The 20,402-nt window shown below is 37.1% G+C and overlaps 1 protein-coding gene across 1 annotated transcript in view; it reads right to left on the bottom strand.

Moving 5' to 3' along the window:
* Positions 1 to 1,920: 1,920 nt before the first annotated feature.
* Positions 1,921 to 20,402, bottom strand: part of DCHS2 (dachsous cadherin-related 2) — a gene marked incomplete at both ends in the record, with an annotated part of 105,596 nt that continues 87,114 nt past the window's right edge. Inside the window, 7 exons of the mRNA XM_084286064.1 lie at positions 1,921 to 4,550; positions 5,560 to 5,698; positions 8,479 to 8,765; positions 10,268 to 10,398; positions 13,202 to 13,353; positions 14,875 to 15,086; positions 17,587 to 17,697. Coding sequence (XP_084142190.1) covers positions 1,921 to 4,550; positions 5,560 to 5,698; positions 8,479 to 8,765; positions 10,268 to 10,398; positions 13,202 to 13,353; positions 14,875 to 15,086; positions 17,587 to 17,697 — 3,662 coding nt within the window. The remainder of the gene's footprint in view (positions 4,551 to 5,559; positions 5,699 to 8,478; positions 8,766 to 10,267; positions 10,399 to 13,201; positions 13,354 to 14,874; positions 15,087 to 17,586; positions 17,698 to 20,402) is intronic.

Genomic DNA, 20,402 nt, shown 5'->3' with positions numbered 1-20,402 from the left:
GTCAAGACATACATCAAAACCAAACAAGCTGTAGATAGTGTAATTTTAAAAGGTAAAAAACAAGTTTTGTGGCTAACCTTTAGCCTTCATAACAGAAAAATCTGTCAGGTTTTAAAATAGCGTATTATTTGCGCTATGAAATTATTACATGTTGATGTCATGGCATCACATTACAGTTGCTTTTATGTACACAGATTTCTCACTGAAATGTCATTCAAAAATTAGTATTTTCCATTCAGTTGCAAAAATAACTACTGCATCAATAAGCAGCCAAAACAAGTTACTTTGAAAGCTCATGAATTAATCTTGAAACTTCTATAGTCTATAACAGTCTATAGACTGCACATGCAATCTATATTGACATAAAAATGCAAAAACACATTTTGCCTTCTTCAGATATAGGTCCAAAGAAGTTTATCCCACAACTCTGGGGTAGCCAATCTAATGGCCCAATTCATACTGAAAAAATGGATTTGAACTGATGCTCCATATCCGGATATGGACTGGGAATGACTCCTCCTATTTTCTTCCCTCTTCCTGGTACAGGTTTTTGTCCAGCTATAAAACTTTTATTCCCGTCTCCTTTTCTAGTAAGATTTGTTGACCCTGATGAATTCCTAAGCTACATCTACATTTAAGACTATGTGGCAATGTAATGAACACATGCCAGCTTTAAAAGAAACACTCTTGCATAGCAGTATGGATCTCATGGCATGTTTGTACCATGTAGGTGCAGCATTATAAACATGATCTTATTTGAAGGTAGGTTATGAACCCACAGGCTGTAAACCAGCAAGGATCATGACATGCATGACTGAGGAAACAAAAGGCATTACACATGATACTGATCCCACATGATCATTCAATCTAACAGCATTTTACATTTCCTTTTTCCTTTTTACATTTTCCTTTTATACGTTTCCTTTTAGCTGTTACAACCTATACAATATACACACTCTGTACATATCCAACTTGGAACAGGTTCCCACGCACTAATTGCTCTTACCTATAGCTCAATTTTAATATACATGATGCAAAAGAACCATCATCGATTTTTAAATATACACAGAAGAGAAAACAGAAATACTCCAGGTGTATTTTCTGCGTTTTATTGATCTGATACAATATACAAGCATACACATCAGTATAGGCATGTGTACATGTCTGGATATACGTACATAGACGAAATGCAATATGTATGATACATACAACAAACAAGGCCAGGTATCTGGTCTTGCAGAGATGTGCCCAGCACAGGACCAATGAGCAGGGTGGAGGTATATGAGCCCTTCACAACTGTAACACTGTCCTATCCTACAGCTGCCTGGGGACCAGGATCCTTCTGTCCTATTGACAGAAAGACAATAGATACTTATTACTCTAGTAATAAAGAGGAAAGTTACTTTTATCTTACCATTGGGTATTATGTTTTCCAAAGGACCCTATGAGTGATCCATTATTATGGAGGTAAATAATGACTTTTTGGCCAAAAAAATCATGACGTTTTGGCCTATAGTACTCTCTCCTGAAGCAACCACAGTGGCAGTCAGAATCTACTGGCATGCTAATACAGGTTTTCCACAGTAAACAGTTACTATTATTAATTTGTTATTGGCATATTATGAGGAAAAAAAAAAAAAGTAAACTTGATCAAATTGGTTATCAGGCACCTGTCTGTCTGATTTACATGGGAAACCACACTTGCTTGGAACTGAAAAAGGAGAAACGCCATGGACTCACAGCATATTCTACAAAGAATAAGAAGGTTTGTTAGAAAGTTTGTGGCTATGTTAATATATTAACATTTTCAGTTCTTGAATACAGAAAGAATACTGGTGATACAGTTCCAACAGGCATATTTTGCTTGTTAAAAACACTTCAAGCCATACATTTTTCCACAGACTACCATCATTTAATAACCTAGACCTGAATTTCTTCCTCTGTTGCAAGTTCATGGCTTGGACAAATAAGACACGTTCCTATCATTCTCCCATTGGACATTACTGGAGAAGCAGTAGGTGTCTGCATGGTAAGTAAAGAGAGAGAGGGAGAAAAACTGGGGGTCATAGTTGGTGAAGGGTATCCAGGATTTTGGATAAATGGAGAACGAGGGTATTTTTTAAATGCTTGCACTGATATTGTATTTGGCATTCGAGGTGGCACTGTCCTTATGCCAGGTTGAGCTATTGATGTTATCAAGGGAGGAGGAAAATTAGATGATTTCTTCTCCTTAGGGAAGCTATGAATGTGCACACTTTCATCTTTCAGTTTTGCAATATCATTAAACACTGAGGCAAGAGGCTGAAATCTGGGTTGCCAGCTGAGCACGTTATCCCAGCTGTAACCAACTCTAAGATCCTCATCAGAGGTGCCAAGAGTTACAAGTGAATCATACCCAGGGTCCTGTCTATCTAATATCAAGGCATATTCTCTTGTGAGGTCTGTCATTATGTCCTTCTCTTTTATTCCAATTTTCTTTAGTGTCTGGGACAACATCGTGTTCTTTGCATAGAGTGCATCACAGGCTTCTTCTCCACCTTCACCTTGAATGGCCTGCATGTTCTCCATGCTTCGTGCGGTAGCCACAACATCAGTTTCTCCAGACTGCCAGGAGAACTGGTCAGACTCTCTTGGGATTCCTGAATCTGGCACCCGTGAGCCTTGCTCACTCAACACAGAGCTGGCCCTCTTGCTGCAAGAAAGTTCATTGATCCTTTTGATTTCTTCATCCTCCTCTGTTCTTCCTTCAGCAGAACTGCGGTCACTGGAGCCTGAATGCCTGCAGGGGACACCATCATCCTTCCTCTCTTCGATTCCTGCCAAGCTCAGCCATTCTGCTATGGCACCCATGGGAAGCATACTACTCTCAGTACTTTGGATTTTCTGGCAGTCCTCATCTTCTCTGGCCAAATTGAAATCAGAAGCCGAGGAGGATACTGCTTCTTTTTCCACACTGGAGTTCATTGTATCTTTCCGCTTATGTCTCAGAATCAGTGCAATAAGGCTGATAACAAGCAGCAGAAACACTATCAAGGAAACAGAAAGGCTAAAGGTCAGGCGGTATGCTGACACAATGGGATAACTCTCAGGAGAATCAGAAACATTCACAAAAACAGTGCATACAGTGAACTTTGATTCCATTTTTGGGCTCTGTGCTTTTATCAACAACTCCAGGTTGTCATCATTCCATTTGCTGCCATTTTTCTTTCTATGAACACTTTCAGTCAAATATATATTACCACTGGTCTGATTTACAGAAAAGAATGGAGAAGTTTTTAGCAGTGAGTAATGAACAACTCCATCTAGTCCACCATCATTATCTGACGCTGTCACTTGGCCAAGCAACTGGCCTGCTTCGTTTTTCTCAGGGAGATTGAAGAAATACTGATCTTGTGCAAACACTGGGTCAAATTCATCCTTCCCCTCAATATCTACCTGAACTGTAACTGTGGCCAGTGAGTCACCTTTGTCTTTTGCTTGGATTATGAGACAGTATCTATTCTGACGTTCAAAGTCAAACATTTGCTTTGTATGAATATCTCCTGTCAAAGGATCAATGAAAAACATATCATGGTCTCTAGGAACTTCACGTTGAGCCAAACATGAAGACTGGATGGAGTAGGTGAGATGTCCATAAGAGCCTTTATCGAAATCCAGTGCATTAACAGAACACACAAAAGAAAAAGTAGGCAAGTTTTCACTGACAATACAGTTCATGCTGGGAAATAAAAACAGTGGGGTATAATCATTGTCATCTAGGACACTAATATGGACAACAGAAAAAGCCATATTTTTTACATCAGCTCCTCCATCCGTGGCTTGGACAACTAAAGTGAATTTCATGGTTTCCTCATAATCCAGAGTTTTTATCAAATCCACTGATCCAGTTTTCCCATCCAAGCAAAAATACTGTTTGTCATTTCCAGAGATTATAGCATAAGTGATCTCTGCATTAGTGCCCACATCACGGTCATTTGCTGAAACTTCAGTGACATGACTATGTACAGAGGTGCTTTCTTTAACATGAATATGGTACTCTGGGCTGCTGAATACTGGAGGATTATCATTGACATCCAGTACAGTTATTAGCACAGTAGCAGTTGCATTCAAGGAGGGCATTCCGTGATCAGAGGCAAGGAGGACCAAACGATGGGAAGCAGCAGTTTCCCTGTCAAGACTATTGCTCAAAACAAGATTGCCAACGAGCTTGTAGGATGTTTCTGACTCCATGACGCTTGTTTCCACGGTGAATAAATTCTCTGCATTGCCATCAATAATAGAGTATTCCATGTATGTATTTTCATGTGTCCAGTCGAAGTCAACTGCTGAAAATGTGAGAACACTTTCTCCAACTGAGGCATTCTCTCTCACACTGAGATTGTACAATGCCCTTGTGAACTGAGGGGCATGGTTATTTACATCTTCTATGTGTACCTCTACAGAGGTGACTGCACTCAGGGCAGGATTGCCACCATCCATGGCAGCTATCAGGAGGTGAATAACGTTATTGTTTTTCAGCTGTGACATTGGTTTGGTAGTGAACACCGAACCTGAAAATGAGATAGAAATAATAAAAACCCACATTCATTAGGGCATGTAAATGTGATTGCAAAAGCTGAATCTTATCAGTCATGTTTGAAAATGACATGGTTGTGATGTAATGGTTGCACACCCCGAAGTAATTCTACAAAATCACAGCTAACGCTCTAAGCCAAGGCCTACCCACAATGATGCAGTATCAAAACCACATACTGCATTTACACTAACAAAAATGTATCTTCCTTATAGCAGGTTGAACACGCAAACTTCAGAAAACAAAAGGCAAAATAAAACATTCAAAAAAAATTCACCTCAAAAATGCCTGGGAACAGAAAATAAGTGATGCACTTGCTCACTGAACAACAGTTACATATCATTTTTGGAGTATCTAGTAATTTCTGAAGCTGACATTACCAAAAGTTATACATACACATGCATACTGAGACACATATATCCACAGTTTGCTACCTCCCATAGCATTACAGACTTAGGTCAGAAAAATCAGTAAATCTCTTCACTATTTAAGAAAATGATGTACTTTGGAAAGCGTGTTCTCAATTTAGAAAACTTTTATTAAATTCCATTTAGGATTATTGAAGTTCTGTAAAGCAGAAATCTTAAAAACATACAGCCCAAGCTGTAGAGAAGCTCCATTATAAGTTCAACTTATTCTGAAAAATAGTAGGTATGAACAAATTTAATACAGCCTAATATGTGATCTGAAACATCACAAGAGAAAACAAAATGTACAGCGACGTTTTATTAAACTACATCAAAGGAATAGCACCTATGAAATGCTGTGAGTAGATATCTTGTGTATAGTTCAGGGACAAATTGTGAACTCTGGTCTTTGATGTTATCAGTTCTACAGAGATAATGGCAGATTTAGCCAAAATATATGGTAGACTTCAGCCATCAATGATGTCCAGAACTGATCACTGGCAACAGGTGAGGAACGGAATAAGACTTTACAGTTTACAGTGAATAAGCTGAAATAATAAACCATGCTTACGAACTCACCATTCTTATGATCAATGGAAAATCCCTCAGAGGAGGAGAGGACCTTGTAGGAAATCATTCCATTATGCTGTGAATCCCTATCCACAGCAGAGATGGTCAGAACAGTGGCACCCACTGAAATGAGCTCTGGAAAGCTCACCTGGCATGTAAAGTAAAATGACAGTTTTGATAAAACTTAACGAAGTATTTTGAATGTAAAAAAAGTACATTTCCTTTCATTTGAACTGGTTAGGAAAAAAGAACACACACAAATACAATTCCCAACTTTGTCAAGTTTCATCTGCCCATTGCCTTCAGGGACAAAACAAAGAGCTGTGATATTGAAAATGTTGCATACAATACAGCCAAAATTTATAGTAAGATTTAAATAGTAGTAAAAGCCATCTAGTTCAGGTTTAATTATGAAAAATTCAATGAATTGCTGAATTTCTTTTCAGTAACACGCTAACAGAAGGAATATTTCACAGCACTCTGCAAATATGACTGGCTTTTATCCCTGCTTTCAGAAATATCTTGATTTCTATAGATACAATGCAGTTTGCTGTGCCAGTCTGAGGAATCTAAAACAAACAAACAAACAAAACACTAACAAAACAAAAAAAAACAATAACCCACAACTCCTAGACTCTGAAAATTCCAGCACTAGAGCCTGAATAATCACCAGATTACTCGTGTAATTTAATTTTTAAAAACGCTTTTTTTTTTTTCCCCACTTAATCTGGAAAACCAAGCTAGTCCTTGCTCTTCTTAAGAGCTTCCATTATCAGTGTTTTTGTGATTAGTTTTCTTTCACCTTATAAATTTCGAATGAATAGCAGCTATGAAAATAGCTGCTGTAACTTCAAGTGTTAGTCAAAATCATTTTGACACACAGATTATATGTGTATATAATAGCCATATATAGAATAAATATGAAAACACTTTAAAGGACAATAAAAGGGTAAAAATTGCAGGACTGTTAACAGGGAATTATACATATCATAGATTAAAAAGAAGCAGTGTACCATACTGTCCAGGCAACATATCAAAACATCAGGACTGTGGAGAGAGTTCAGCTGTTTATGTTAGCACAGTCAATAGAACTGTACTGATTTACATCAGTTCATAACCCTGCCTGTAAGGTCTGCTTCTATCTACAAAAAAATTCCTAGCACCTGCACAAGCAAGTACTTGCCTAAACTATTCGTCAAAATCAGACACACATGAGTGTTGAAGAAAACTTAAGGCCAGATCTAGAAATCATTTGAGCACTAAAAGTGCATTTTTTTTTTCTGGGATCTTGACTTAAAAGTTTAAGTGGGTGATTTACACAAAGCCTGACAACTCAGATGCCTGAAAGTTCCACAGGTGCCTAGAGCCTGACCCACAGTTATCTGAGTGGCTAAACTGCTTCCCCCACACATGCTCAGAGGTTGAAATTTCTCTACTAAGCCAAATGTTTAAACTTATTTCTTAAAGCTGTCTGAGATTTATAAATGAAGCATTACTAAATCCAAGTCTTCTGTGGTGCCTCATATTTTTGGCTCTGAGCACACCCAGCACACAAAAAGCACCAAGTCAAGCACAGAGCTCAGTTCACAGGCCCGCAAAATGACTGAGGCCGGCAGCCACCACAGGAAGCCATCTTGTCCAAGCCCTGCTCAGGACAGGGTCACCTAATGCAGCTAGCTCAAGAATATGTATGTTTGGGGTTTTGGATAACTCCAAGGATGAAGACTCCACAGCCTCTCTGGGCAACCTATGCCAGTGTTCAATCACTATTAGAGCAACAACAAAGTTATTCATGAAGCTTAAAAGGAATTTCCTGTATTTCAGTTTGTGCCCATTGCCCCTTGTCCTGTCACTGGGCACCATGAAGAACTGTCTGGCTCTTCTTTATTCACCCCACCAGGTTAGGATGCTCAGGAGGTATCTTACCTCCTGAGCATCTTTCCTGCCAGACTGAAAAATCCACGCTCTACACTCTCTTGGCCAAGCCCCATAGCCTAGCCACGCATGAATGAGGCCTAAAGAGAGAACTGCTTTGGCAGCCTCTTTTCGCCTGCAGCTCCAGACTCTCTCTCTCCTGTCTGTAACCCTCATCAAAGCCCCTCAGACTTTGTCTCCCATGAAGAAGTCAGGCAAATTATTTAATTAAAAGACCTCTGTGTGGATTCCGACTCTGTGTGCTTATTGGCATGGCATACCAGGCACAAACCCACGGACAACATCTTGGTGGCCTGTGGCTCCTAAAACAGCCTTGGTTCAAAACATCGTCAGACAACTTGTCTTCTACAATAATCTTGCAGTTCAAAAGGTGAGCTGTGTCCTCTGTCTAGTAGGAGATGCTGGGGAAGTCAAAACCGATACACCCCCACTGCCTAGAAGAGTGCCACTGCTATAAATCAGGGCTACGTGTTACAAACCATACATGCTTAACCTACCACAGGGACGTTTACTACACCTCTGTAGAGCTGCATAACTGGAAATGAAGAAATACATGCCATAGTAATTGGGCCAAAATAAACGTACCAACTTGTTTACCATTCTGTCAGAAGGAACAATCAGTCCTGAACAATGGACACTGCTCCCCAAACTGGTTTTGGACTATATCCAGTAACTGTGTGATGAATGCACAGTGTAAGGAGTACAGCTAGCATTCACACCACTTCTCTTCTGAAGCCAGAAAACACAAACATGAAAACTGAACAATTCTCTCAGTCCTTTCAGCAGAATTCTTAGGAAAGGGCAGGGGTTTCCTAGAAGAGTATTTTGCACAATCTGCTCTGTTTCTATTCTCAGTAATAGTTTGCAGAGACCTCCCTTCTTAGTGGTGATCAAATACATTTTTAACACACAAATATAAATATGTACTCCCACTACTTATCCTCATAAAGAGAAGGACATCACACATTTGTTGTTTGTTTCCCAATTCCCCACCTGATATGAATCCTGAGTAAACACTGGTGGGTTATCATTGATGTCCAAAACAAGGACTGTGAGTTCTGTTTCTGTTCGATGGACAGAATCTGAAACTGTGATTCCCAGCTTATACACAGCAGTTTCTTCAAAATCTAATGGTTCCACCACTGTGACTACACCGGTGTGCTGATCAATAGCAAATTTCATTCCAGAACTACTGTCAGCAGTAAAGCCAAACTGAAGTGCTGGGTTGGAGTCTGCATCAGTTGCTGACACTTGAGTCACTGTAAAACCAGGCAGGACATCTGAAACAATAATTTTTGGAGTTAAGTCATAACTAAAGAAGATACTACAATTTCTGAGAATTTTGCCAATTCTCTGATACTAAATCTTAGACATGTCATTTTTCTGCCTTAGATTTTTTTTTTTTTTTTTTTGTCTTATGGCTTCATGTTTTAGAATAAAAGCAAGATCCAGAAATAACACAGAAACAAGTAGCAGATTTCTTCACATGCTTCTGCTTCTTCCCAGTTTTAGTCTAGGTTTTCTTTAGGTTTTCACAGATGCAGTGTACTGATAACTGCTTCTTCAGCAGCAACAGGAACTTCTATGTTTTTCCACAGGCAACATGTGGAAACTTGACATATATTTAGCTGACATGAATTTACTGAACAGTGTCACAAAATTCCACAGGAATATTTAACTGAGGCATTAACCGAGTCTCCTGGTCTTTCTAGAATCAACAACCACAGTTACGAAGCTTTTCCACAGGAGGAAGAGGCCACTAGAGAGATATCCACATGGCACAAAACTCTTAAGGGCTCAATATATATTTCTAGGAGATTTAGAAATTGTATACAGACAGCTTTTGTCATGTGTCAAATTGACAGTACCACAGATTCCAAATTGAATCTGACTATCAGTGATAATCTAATCAAGCCTGGAGCTAACAGAAACTAAACCATTTCCCATTTGCACGCCTGGGGCATTAAGCCTCAAACATGCTGTGCCATGCCCTCAGGCAAATGTTCTTAAACTGAATACAAAAAAATAAATAGCCTGTACTTTACAGCTGCTGTGCATCCATGACTCCTGTTCTTGTCATTACCAGTGGGAGCTAAATTTAGAAAAGACTAAAAAAAAATCACTGGAAAGACAGCCTTGATACATTCTGTTAACAAGAGGATTGGACTAAGTCTTCGTAAACATGCTGCTGCTTATCTTAATGCATCACATATATGTCTGTAATTGAAACTGCTGGGCTTAGGATTTAAGATATGCAAGCGCTGAGCTAATGTCACAGCACATACCAGATGGGATAACTCTGGAGGTCTGGGCCCTTTTCTTCATGTTCATCAACTAGATCAAGCTACATAGCACTTCAAAGTTTCATTCAAATTTGCAGAAAGAATTTCTTTCATCACAATGAACTTCAAAATGTCTAATTTCTAGCAATGCTGGTTTTAACACCAAGTATTGTTATTGCAGAAAAGAAGAAATTGAAGACATCTGAACAATATGACATTGGAGTCCAAAAGGAACAGATTACAGATGTATTTCTGTAGAGTTTGTTTTTCTTTCTGAATTGCCTATGATTTTATTCCAAACTGTTCTTAAATACAATGTCTACAGACTAAGAACAATGCCTCTTAGAGCAAAAGCAGATCACAATTTACTTTGATTATTTCAGTATTAATATGATCCATTATCCTTTTGTCTATAATCTTAGGGTTAAACAAATCACTGAAAGTAGTGTCGTGGTCTGACAAATCCTGATCTTATCACCTAGCTGTACCATCACACTTACTTTCTGGGACCTCCACTTCCCCTGGTGGTTGGACAATCGGAGCATTGTCATTAATATCTACCACTTCTATCCTCACAATACTCGTAGCAGAAAGTCTAGGGTTTCCTTTATCAGCAGCTTGTACAAACAACCTACAATTAAAGGAAGCAGGAATTGTCATCATCTGTCAAAAGTCACAGATTTATTCACCAATTATATAAACAAGGAAAAAAACAGGTTAGCTCTTTCAGCTCCTTGTTGTTCGATGTAAATTCCATCTTTCTTCCCATAAGGGTGACTGTCTGCAGTTTTATGATTTGTCTCTTGTATGAACAATGTCCAAAAGACTCTAGGTGGCAAAAATATACTGAAATCATAAAGACAAAAGTATACATTTATTTCACATAATTTCATACGAAATGCAGGTAGTTAAAAAAGCTAGCAAGACTCTTGCAAATAAGACGTTTCTCCAGAAAGCAATTCAGAGCAGGAATAAATTGTAAGTATTGAATTGTCCTTTGGAAGAACCTGACTGTCCTCATTGATTACAGAGAGACAACAGAAACAAGAAAATCAGGTGGCATGAAAACTTCCAAAATAATACTTAGACAATGGAGATAAACCCCCCTATTATACTATTAAGTGATAAACTGAAACTACTGAATACAGACACCATTTGTCAAAGTTCCCACTGATTTTACTGGGACCAGAATCTCGTAGTCAGATTAAGAGAGCTTGCCTTTAGGCATCCATGTTAGACCTGCATAAGGATCAGTAGTGAACTGTCAACAACCTTTTGATTTCCACAAACAACATAGCAAAGAAAACAATAAGCAAAGATAAACACAGATAGAAGGATGTTTACTCTGTGGGAACCAGCTTCTAAACAATACAGAGAAAACTGTTACTGTAAGCAAAAAATTATTCACTCTTGCCCACAATAATGAATTATTCAGAATGAAATTTAAAATTAAATCTAACTCAGCAGGTGCTCTAAAAAAATAGATGATTGAAAACAGAAAACATCAAGCTACAAGAAAGAATTTACATGTCGGGGCCTGGCATACATGTTAAATGTTTTGGGTACTAACAATTTTTATGTGTGTCATGCTTCCTGGGTCTCCTTACAGATCTTCTGAAAGTTTAATTTCTCCCTCTAAGTCACAACTGCTGTTCAAAGTGTCATGGAGATACCAGCTTCTAAATGCTCACATGACAGTACAGAAAACCAAGGCTGTAACTCAAGCTGTGGATTGCACTTCCACTCCTGAACCACATGAGCTCTGCTCTGGGTGCCCCTGTGGTTTCTGACACTGAGAGAACACAACTTGAATTGCTGACTAGTATTCAGTCAGTGACCATGTATAATTCCATATAGAAAGTGTATTTTTTTCTAGAATGAATATTGGGAAGGTACATATGGAAATATTTTACTAAAAATAATCACTTTCTAAGGTTTCAGGAAAAAACTCTCATAAAAACATCTCAGCCAAGGCATTAAAATTAAGGTTCTGTCAACACTTTCATTACAATCCCTCTTACAAGAGGCTTAGAACTTCTGGGGATGAAAATGTTCAATTTAGATAAAAATAAACAACTCCTTGCAAATTGGAAAGAACCAATGGTGTCATTTTGAAATTAAACAGCATAACACTTGTAAAAACTTCTTTTGCTATTCACTTTTCACCTAGCAACAGGATTAAAAAGTATTAATAAAGAGAAAGAATATGAAGCTTCAGACTCCTTGAACAAATTGTCTATTTAAATTGCTAGAATTCCAATATAAATACTGAAATAAGTCAGGTTTCCAATTAAAGACAGATATCAGAATTGCTAGACTTACATGTTCAATGCTTCACTAACAGCAAACATCCTTCCTTGGAGGATTTATTACAGGCATTCTTCAAAGTACTACTTGTAAATAAAATGTATTATGCTATTTAAATGACTAAAAATCAGGACTGATGTTTCTGATTCACTGAAAAACTGAAAAAGAAACTCCAAATGAAGTACTCTGCATATTAAGTTAAAACAAAGCATTCCCTTTAGGAGACTATTATCTTACACTGATATTTAAAAGAAAAAAATCATATTCTGTTCATCTTTTTAATGTGGTTTTCTAAAAGTTATTCTGGTTCATAAGAACTCTGACTGAATGATTAAAAATTTGAGGCCCTGGAGGATCAGAAACTTGCAAATACTTTAACTGATGCCTCAGCCATATGGAAAAAAAAAAAAAAAGTAATTTCTACTAACACATATAAAGCAACCTAATTTTTGTAGAGATTGCAGTATATAAAAAGGGTATATTTATGAATCGGGATGCTCTTACTTTCTCTCAAGGCAGAGTTTGTTTTCTTTCTAAATTCAAGTATGGCATGACTGATAAAGAAAAATTTTCACATCCACTTGATTGTATTTACTCACAATTTATTGGAAAACAGGAAAAAACTAATACTGAGCACAAGACAACTTATACATGGAAACAGATTACAGAAGAATCTTTATCTGATTATACAGGAAGTTTGAAAAAGATTCTATTTTAAATCAAAAAACAGAACATGTCCCTGCTTTTTGGATTTGGGTTGAGTGCTTTCTCTCTGTCTTTATGTATAAAAAATGGTTCCAGAAAAGGAATGGCCATGTAGTTCTTAATGAACTGAAAACCAGGAACTGTCATCATTCCTCTAGTGAATCATCATGCTCACTTATATCAGTAAATGTTGCAATTGATTGAATAAAACTATTTTCCTTCTTAACTTTAAGAAGTACCCAAGAATCCATGGTACAAATCCATGGGCAGTTTTAGGGCTGTTTTCAATGCTGCCTGGCTTGCACCCAGGCTCTGTGGCTAATGGATATCAACTGAAAACTGTAAAACGCATACCATGAGCAATCTCCTGCTAAAGGGAACAAAAAGAAGAATAAGGTTTTATAGGATCCCTGAATACAAACCTGTAAGATGAAGTGTTTTCACGATTTAGGATTGTGTTAGTTGCTAAAATCCCGCTTGCTGAATCAATTAGAAATGTTGCATTTTCATTACCAGATAAAATTGAGTATTCGGTTTCTCCATTCAGCCCACTGTCAAGGTCAGTTGCAAATATCTGTTTAGGAGGAAACCTGAGGCTTAATTCAAAACGGCAGAACATTATTTCAGCAAGAAAAAAATATACTACAGTTATCTATTTCTGCTTACTTTCCTCTTGACAGCACAGATTTAAGCAAATAATCATATTGGCCCTCAACACGTGTCATATGAGGTCATGAAATCCGCTCATGAATTGAGATAGTATGCACATAAATTCTTTGCCCACACAATTTGAAATTCTACTACATAAAGCATTAGAGGTGAATGTAATCATTTTTACACTGTTTACATTACTATAATGTCTCTGTTAGAATCCTATCTCTGTTTAGTGCCTAAAAATGAACTTTCTCACTAGCCCAGGACTACCCTTTAAAGTATTACTGCTATACGGATAAAGGGCAAATGTAATTATTAAAGTTTTCAGACCTTTCATGGGATGGTTCACTAATTACTTTTTAAAATAAGAACAAGCAGCGTAAATGTTGCTATAAAAGCAATATTGTTAATAACATTCAACAGCAACGCACAGGTTCCTCAAAGATTTTTCTGACTCTTCAACGAGTTGTCTTTGTATTTTTCTGGTTGCTGAACAAGCATTATAATGAGTACAGGATCCAAACCATGGCAGAGACAACCAGTCAGACGGAATAAAGGAAACATAGTAGAATGTATCATGTCATAAAATTTTGACTACACATCTGGGTTGACTGCCTTTTGATTTTTCTCCATTGCTGGACATATGTTTCTCTAAATACAACGTCCATCAGTTTCTAATCACTTTGCCTGTGAGGCATTTGTAGCTTTCCATTTATTTATTCTCTAGAGGAGGAATATCTTTAGTACCTAACATGACCCTCACTGTGACCTGACTTGCAATGTAAGAACATGTACTGAGGAAATTATGTGTTCTTCTAGTCCAACTGATGTCTTCTTTTGCTCTAACATGGCCAGCTGGAAACACTTTCAGAGAATGGATCCATTCAGAGGAAGAAGTGTTTGCACATTTAAATTGAGACAAGCTGCTCTTTAAGCATCAGATTTTAAATTGAACACTTGGATTTGACTCCACTCCTAGTCTGATGGGTTGAAAGTATTCTTTTTATTGCTACAGCCCTTTCACAGTAGATGCATTAATGCAGAACCCAGCCTACATTGTAACCAGAACCATAGCTTTGAATAATTCTTCTCAACTACTTGAAGAGATAAACAGAATATTAAAAAATAAATAAATAAAAAATAAAAAAATTTAAGTCCAGCTGCACAACTAGTAAAAATATAAAGAAAGATTTTTATATAATATAAAGGAGATATTTCTCCTTCAACTTGATAAAACTGAAAGACCTGAAGCATGGTCTGGACTAAATTATTGAATATTTTAGATATGCAAGCAAAGTAGTAGCTATACCAAGAATCCCACTCTTGATTTTTGAAAGATGATGGTGGTCCAAAACAGACTGAGTAGGACTGCATTCATGACCAAATTAATCAAACTTGTATCTTTGCAGGCTGAGTTCTGTAGTTACAAACATTTACTTACCTGTATGATGTCTGTTTTAGCAGTTTGTCCTTCCCATATCGATGCTCTGTAACAGCTTTGCTCAAATTTCGGTACGTTGTCATTCACATCCTGTATCAAAATAGTCACTCCACAGAGTGCTGAATCCAAACTATTTTCAGCCAGAACTGAAATATGTATTTTATTCTTAACTTCATAATCAAGAAACTTTGGCTCTCTTACTGTGATTGTACCTGTTTACGAGAAAGAGAGAAAGAGAGAGAGAGAAAGATGACATACATAATTAGGAAATTACACCCACAAAAGCAGTTACAAAACCTAAAATGTATGTGGTCTCCTTTGCTGAACACACCACAGAAGTTCAGCAAGCTTTCCACTGTGTCCTCCCTCTACCTGACATCATCTTCTAAGTGTAAGTTATTGGATAAATCCCAGATAGCTAAGTTTTTACTGATCAACCACTGTGTTGGCAATTTCCTAAAGCAAAAGAAATCAACTTGTAGAGCGGTTAGAGAGGAAGAAAGTGGCTGTGTGACGTGGGCTCCTTGACATGTGACTATGAACCAGCTGTGTCTCAAGAGACTCTTGGCTCTCATCTGCAGAGTGGCTACATCTAATGCTCCAACTATATATAAACAGGGCAATAGCTGTATCTGCCTGTATCTGACAGAAAGGCAAAGCACTTAGATTCCTTCTGATGCAGTGAGTTTCTCCACCAACTGTTATTCTGTCAAAAACAATCAGTGACTGAGACAACAGACAGAACTAGACATCTCCACATTACACCTGAAATTTCCTTGGAAATCTGTCATCATTATTTCAATGTTCCAATACAGTAATATATTAAAATTCTTCATTACCATCAAACATAGCCCATTTGTATGTCAGTTTCATTAGATTTCAAACTGAGCTTTGCATTAATTTTTAAGTAATGATGTCATGATTATCTATATTCTGAACTTATGCTAGCATAAGAATGCAACTACTGTGTCTTTCCAAGCTAGTATGTTTTAGTTTATTTTCTAAGACAAGCAGTAGTGATTGACTGCTGTTTATGGATCTCTCCCATGATCAAGAGTTGTGTTTTGAACATATCAAAGCTGGCAGGTGGTCTCTCTCCAGCACAATACTTAAAAATTATCACATTCTGTATACAGAACAAAAAACAAACAAACAAAAAACAACAACAACAACAACAAAAAAGTACAGTGGCAGAAGGAATACGCTTCAAGAAGGCAGAGAATAACTGAAAGATCCTTGGGTAGCAACATGGAGCAAAGAATCAAGAAACAGGAGAAGCATCACCTATGAAGACAACAAGAAAGAACAAGAGTCTCATTCTAGAGAAGTGCATACAAAGAAGAAATAGGGTAATGCTCTTCAAATGCATTAAAGACAAAGGCAAAAACTCTTTATATCTATTGCCATTAGGTTAAGAAGTAGTGAGTTGAAATTCTTTCAGCAGACATTTGGGTAAATTTGAATAAAAACTTTCCAGCTGCAAAGACTTGTAGAGACTACCAGGTTTGCAGAATTACTATTGCTGGAGGCTGTTAAGAACATGACATACTAATGCCTGTTAGATTTAGGCACAGTTTGTTCTCTTTCTGTGGCAGGGGACAGATTAGTTTATGTCCTTGGGTCACTTCTAGCTATACTTCATGTGATCAACAATATAATAAATCCCCCTAAAATGAGGAAAGTTTCTAGATAGTATAGTGGATGTCTGGTAACAGCAAACAATTCTGGAGATTTTTTTTTTTTTTTTTTTTTTCCAAAGCTGGGTTAATTAACACTAGTGCTTGAAAACTGAAAAGTAGCAGACCTCTAGCTGTTATGAACACCTAAGTTACAGAGGGCATCAATACAACTCCAAATACTTCTGCTTTATAAAGAATGGGTAGAGAGTCACTGGTGTCAAAATAAATATTGAACTACTCTTAAAAAGTATGGAAAGGCAGCACTTCAATATTTTCTAAGAAATGGGAAAAAGGTTTTATTACATTTACACCAACTATTTCAATACTCAACTACAATGGCTCAAAAGTCTCACAGGAAGATTTGCAACATCCTGGGCTACAGAAATTCCACTGGTGTTTGTGAAGAAAGTGCTTATGAGAGTTAAAACACTGTGCAACCATTTCGCAACTTTGCTGATAAAAACAAAACAAAACAAAAAAACTACTAGCATCTTTTTTTTTTTTTGGCATTCAATATTTTGGGGCAGTTGATATTGGAGAAGATTCACTTCCTCAGGGATAAACTTGCCTGTGACTATAACAGTCATTCAGATTAACACTTCTAGCTTTATTTCAGTGAAATGAGAAGAACTTGGAAATCAAGCATATGCACTTCTAAGTGCCCCTCATCTGAACAAAACAAAATCATTTTAAACTGTCCATCTGCAGCAAACATTATCAGCTCTGCAGGAGTTCACTGCTTGGTGCCTGGTGACAGCAGAATAATCAGAGATGAAAGCCACCAGGAAGTCAAAGAGAATGGCATTTGTTAAGAGTACAACTTATCTACACTACTTCTGAGGAAAACTGCTTATACTGTCTACGGCCAGCCCAAATAGACTGTGCCTGTTCAAAAGGCCAGCTGTCTCTTGCTGCCCATATTCAGAAGGAACTGAAGCAAACGGAGAAGTTACACTCTCTTACACACCAGAGAAGTGACTACACTCTTTAACCTAGACAGACACTTGAGAAAAAGAAAAACAACCAAGTTTACCTGTAATTGGGTGTATGGAGAATACGCTTTCCTCATCACCAAGGATACTGTACTTTATGCTTTCTCCTGTAAATTTGTGTTCGTAAGCTTCTACAGTTATAAGTGACGTACCTATGGAAACAACATTTTCATAATGTCCACTTGATAAGGTTTTATTGCAATTTTATATTAGAGTGATAGCAGATGCACAGCCAAACACACATGAACTAGCCTAGCTGCTCATTCATGATTTGAAATAGTAGACAAGAAAACGTTTCACTGTAATGCAACTTCATAGGCAAGGCCCTATCCCTCCTTGCCCAGTAAATTACTTGTGTGATTGCAACTTCATCACCTGCCTAATGAAAGTGTAAGTTTTTAACTTGTGTTGATTGCAAACTCCCAAGTACCACCAAAATTACCTCCTAACTGAAGTTATATTTGGAAAAGAAAAAAATATATATATTATTTTTTCTTTCTAGTGGTGATAACATTGATTGAGTTGAAGGCCAAAATAGACATTGAATATTAAACTCCCTTTCTGAGGTTGTCTGAGAAAGCGTCTTTTTATTCGTGTGGTCCTCTTATTCGGGTTGTGCTACCTTTGGTCATTACAATCTAATCTTTTCATGAATTCTTTCAAGGAAAATAGTCCTTTTTGTAGCATGCATAAGAATGAGTGTTACTTCTAAATCCTTTCAAAGAGGTCTTCTATTTTTTCTTCATTTATCTAAGTTCAGTTTGAATTTTTGAGAAATACTTGAAATATTCTTAAAAAATTTAAGTAGTCATTTTCTGACAAATGGAATGAAAAACAGAATGTGTCAAAGACAGATGAGTTGAGCAGTATCTGAATTCAATGAAAAAAAGTAATGATTTAATACAGAATATAAAAGATGTGAAATAAAAATCCTATCTGAAAGAGGATTAAAGACCAAAATTTCAAACTGAATACATTATCCTAATCAGAATCATGGTAAACAGAAATGTAGCAAGTTTTATTAAAAACTAATTATCAATATTCCCAAATAACTGTTCCTTTCAAGAGTTAGGAAATCTTTTAGCACATATGGCAATTGATTTTTAACCAATTTTAATCGTTTAAATTAATTTTAATCGATTCCATCCAGCTGTGATGGAATGAAGTTACCATATATCCTGAACTCTTCCAAACAGCATTACAGTCAGCTAGCTATTTTATTACATTACAAAGGGCATGCTGTTCACATTCAATTTTGGAAGGAAGGGCTTTATCTTTAGTGTAAATTTGAGAGGAAACGTTGTTCTTGGTATTGTTACTTATTCATTTTATTTAAGTACGGTTAGCCACTAATTTTTAAAAACAGGAAATCTTGTTTTATATGTTTCGTAATTTGTTCCTAAAATCTGGCAATTAAAAACACAAACACTCTGATTGTGACAGATACAGTTTTCTGCACTAGTGAATATATTTATTATAAGGGTTCTGGAAATAAGATCTACCCATCCAACAGACGGATATGAAAAGTTGCTTTTAGGATCTAAAATGGGGATCTTCTGGATGATAGTAGGTTGAGTGTTCATTGCTGGGCTTCTTTGATTTACAACAGAAGCCAGCAAAAGGGCAATCATTTATAGCATCCTCCTACCAGAGCTAAAGATAAGAAAAAAAAAAATCAAGGTCCAGACTGTTTATATTTATCTTCCAATACTGTCAGCAATCTTTCTGTTCTCTTTGACTACTGGCTTTAGAAGAAAACCTACCACAAATGCAGCAAGCAGCAGTATTTCCATTTGAATCCGTTTTTCAGGGATTAAGTTAACAAAATGTTGCTCTGGGTCCTCAAATCCTAATACTTCAAGTTGTATATTTTCATGTGATTAAAATTGTTTAAACCTTATTTGTTTATTTTTGGCAAAGAGCATGTTTCCTTTGTTTCTGATAAATTTCACAGAAAATGACTCCTTTAAACAGCAATTTTTTACAGTTCATTGTGAAAAAATTATGACCAACTTCTGACATCTCTATTGTGACACAAATAAATCCTATACAGATAAATAGCAAAAGACAGCACCCATCCAGTAGCTTACAACATCGAGCATACGTGACTCAAACACTGCTCAAGCAGAGGTCACAGCATGTTGCACTGAAGCTTCAGCCCCTACAGCATTCCAAATCACAATGACTTGTAGCTGCCAAGATTTCGCATGCCAAGATACTGCCTTCACCTGTGGTTCCTCACAGTCCTTTTCTCTCCATGGAGCTGATGCTCAGCAGAGCCCTTCTTGAGCCAATTCACTGCGCCAAGCTGGTGGAAAATTAATACAGGAGAAAGGGAGCTTTCTGGCTGTAAAGCACAGTGAAATGTCACGGCAAGGATCAGGTCAGCACTGAAGCCAGTATAAGGAAGGATGGAGATGAGGATCACAGCTGAAGATAGATGAGCTTGAAATGCTACGCAGTCAACTTCTAAATCAGTTAAGAATATTAAACATTTTAAACTGCTCTTCTTACACGCTAATGAAAGAAAAAGCTAACTGAGCACAAGGGATGACTCACAAAATAAGAGGCTACATATTTTGTATCTATTAGGAAAAAAAACAAACCTGCAAATGCAGAGGAGTCAACATGGTTTTTTGCTGAATCTGTCTTCAAGAAGTGCTATGCGTATAATCATTCAACTGAAAGCTTGGTGAATAACAAAGGTTTCTCTGGGAACCCTCTGGAGAATGCAGAGACCTAATTACGTATTGACTGGCTTCTAAATGCAGTTTATAATATTTAAAGACATTAAATGTTCATTATTAAAGAAAAAGTAGAGGAATAGGATTTTCTGAAGATCATTAAACTTGGAGGT

The sequence above is a fragment of the Netta rufina genome, assembly GCF_964035555.1.
Source record: "Netta rufina genome assembly, chromosome: 4".
Classification (NCBI taxonomy): domain Eukaryota; kingdom Metazoa; phylum Chordata; class Aves; order Anseriformes; family Anatidae; genus Netta; species Netta rufina.
The sequence above is the reverse complement of the archived record's forward strand: the minus strand, read 5'-3'. Positions and strand labels throughout refer to the sequence as shown.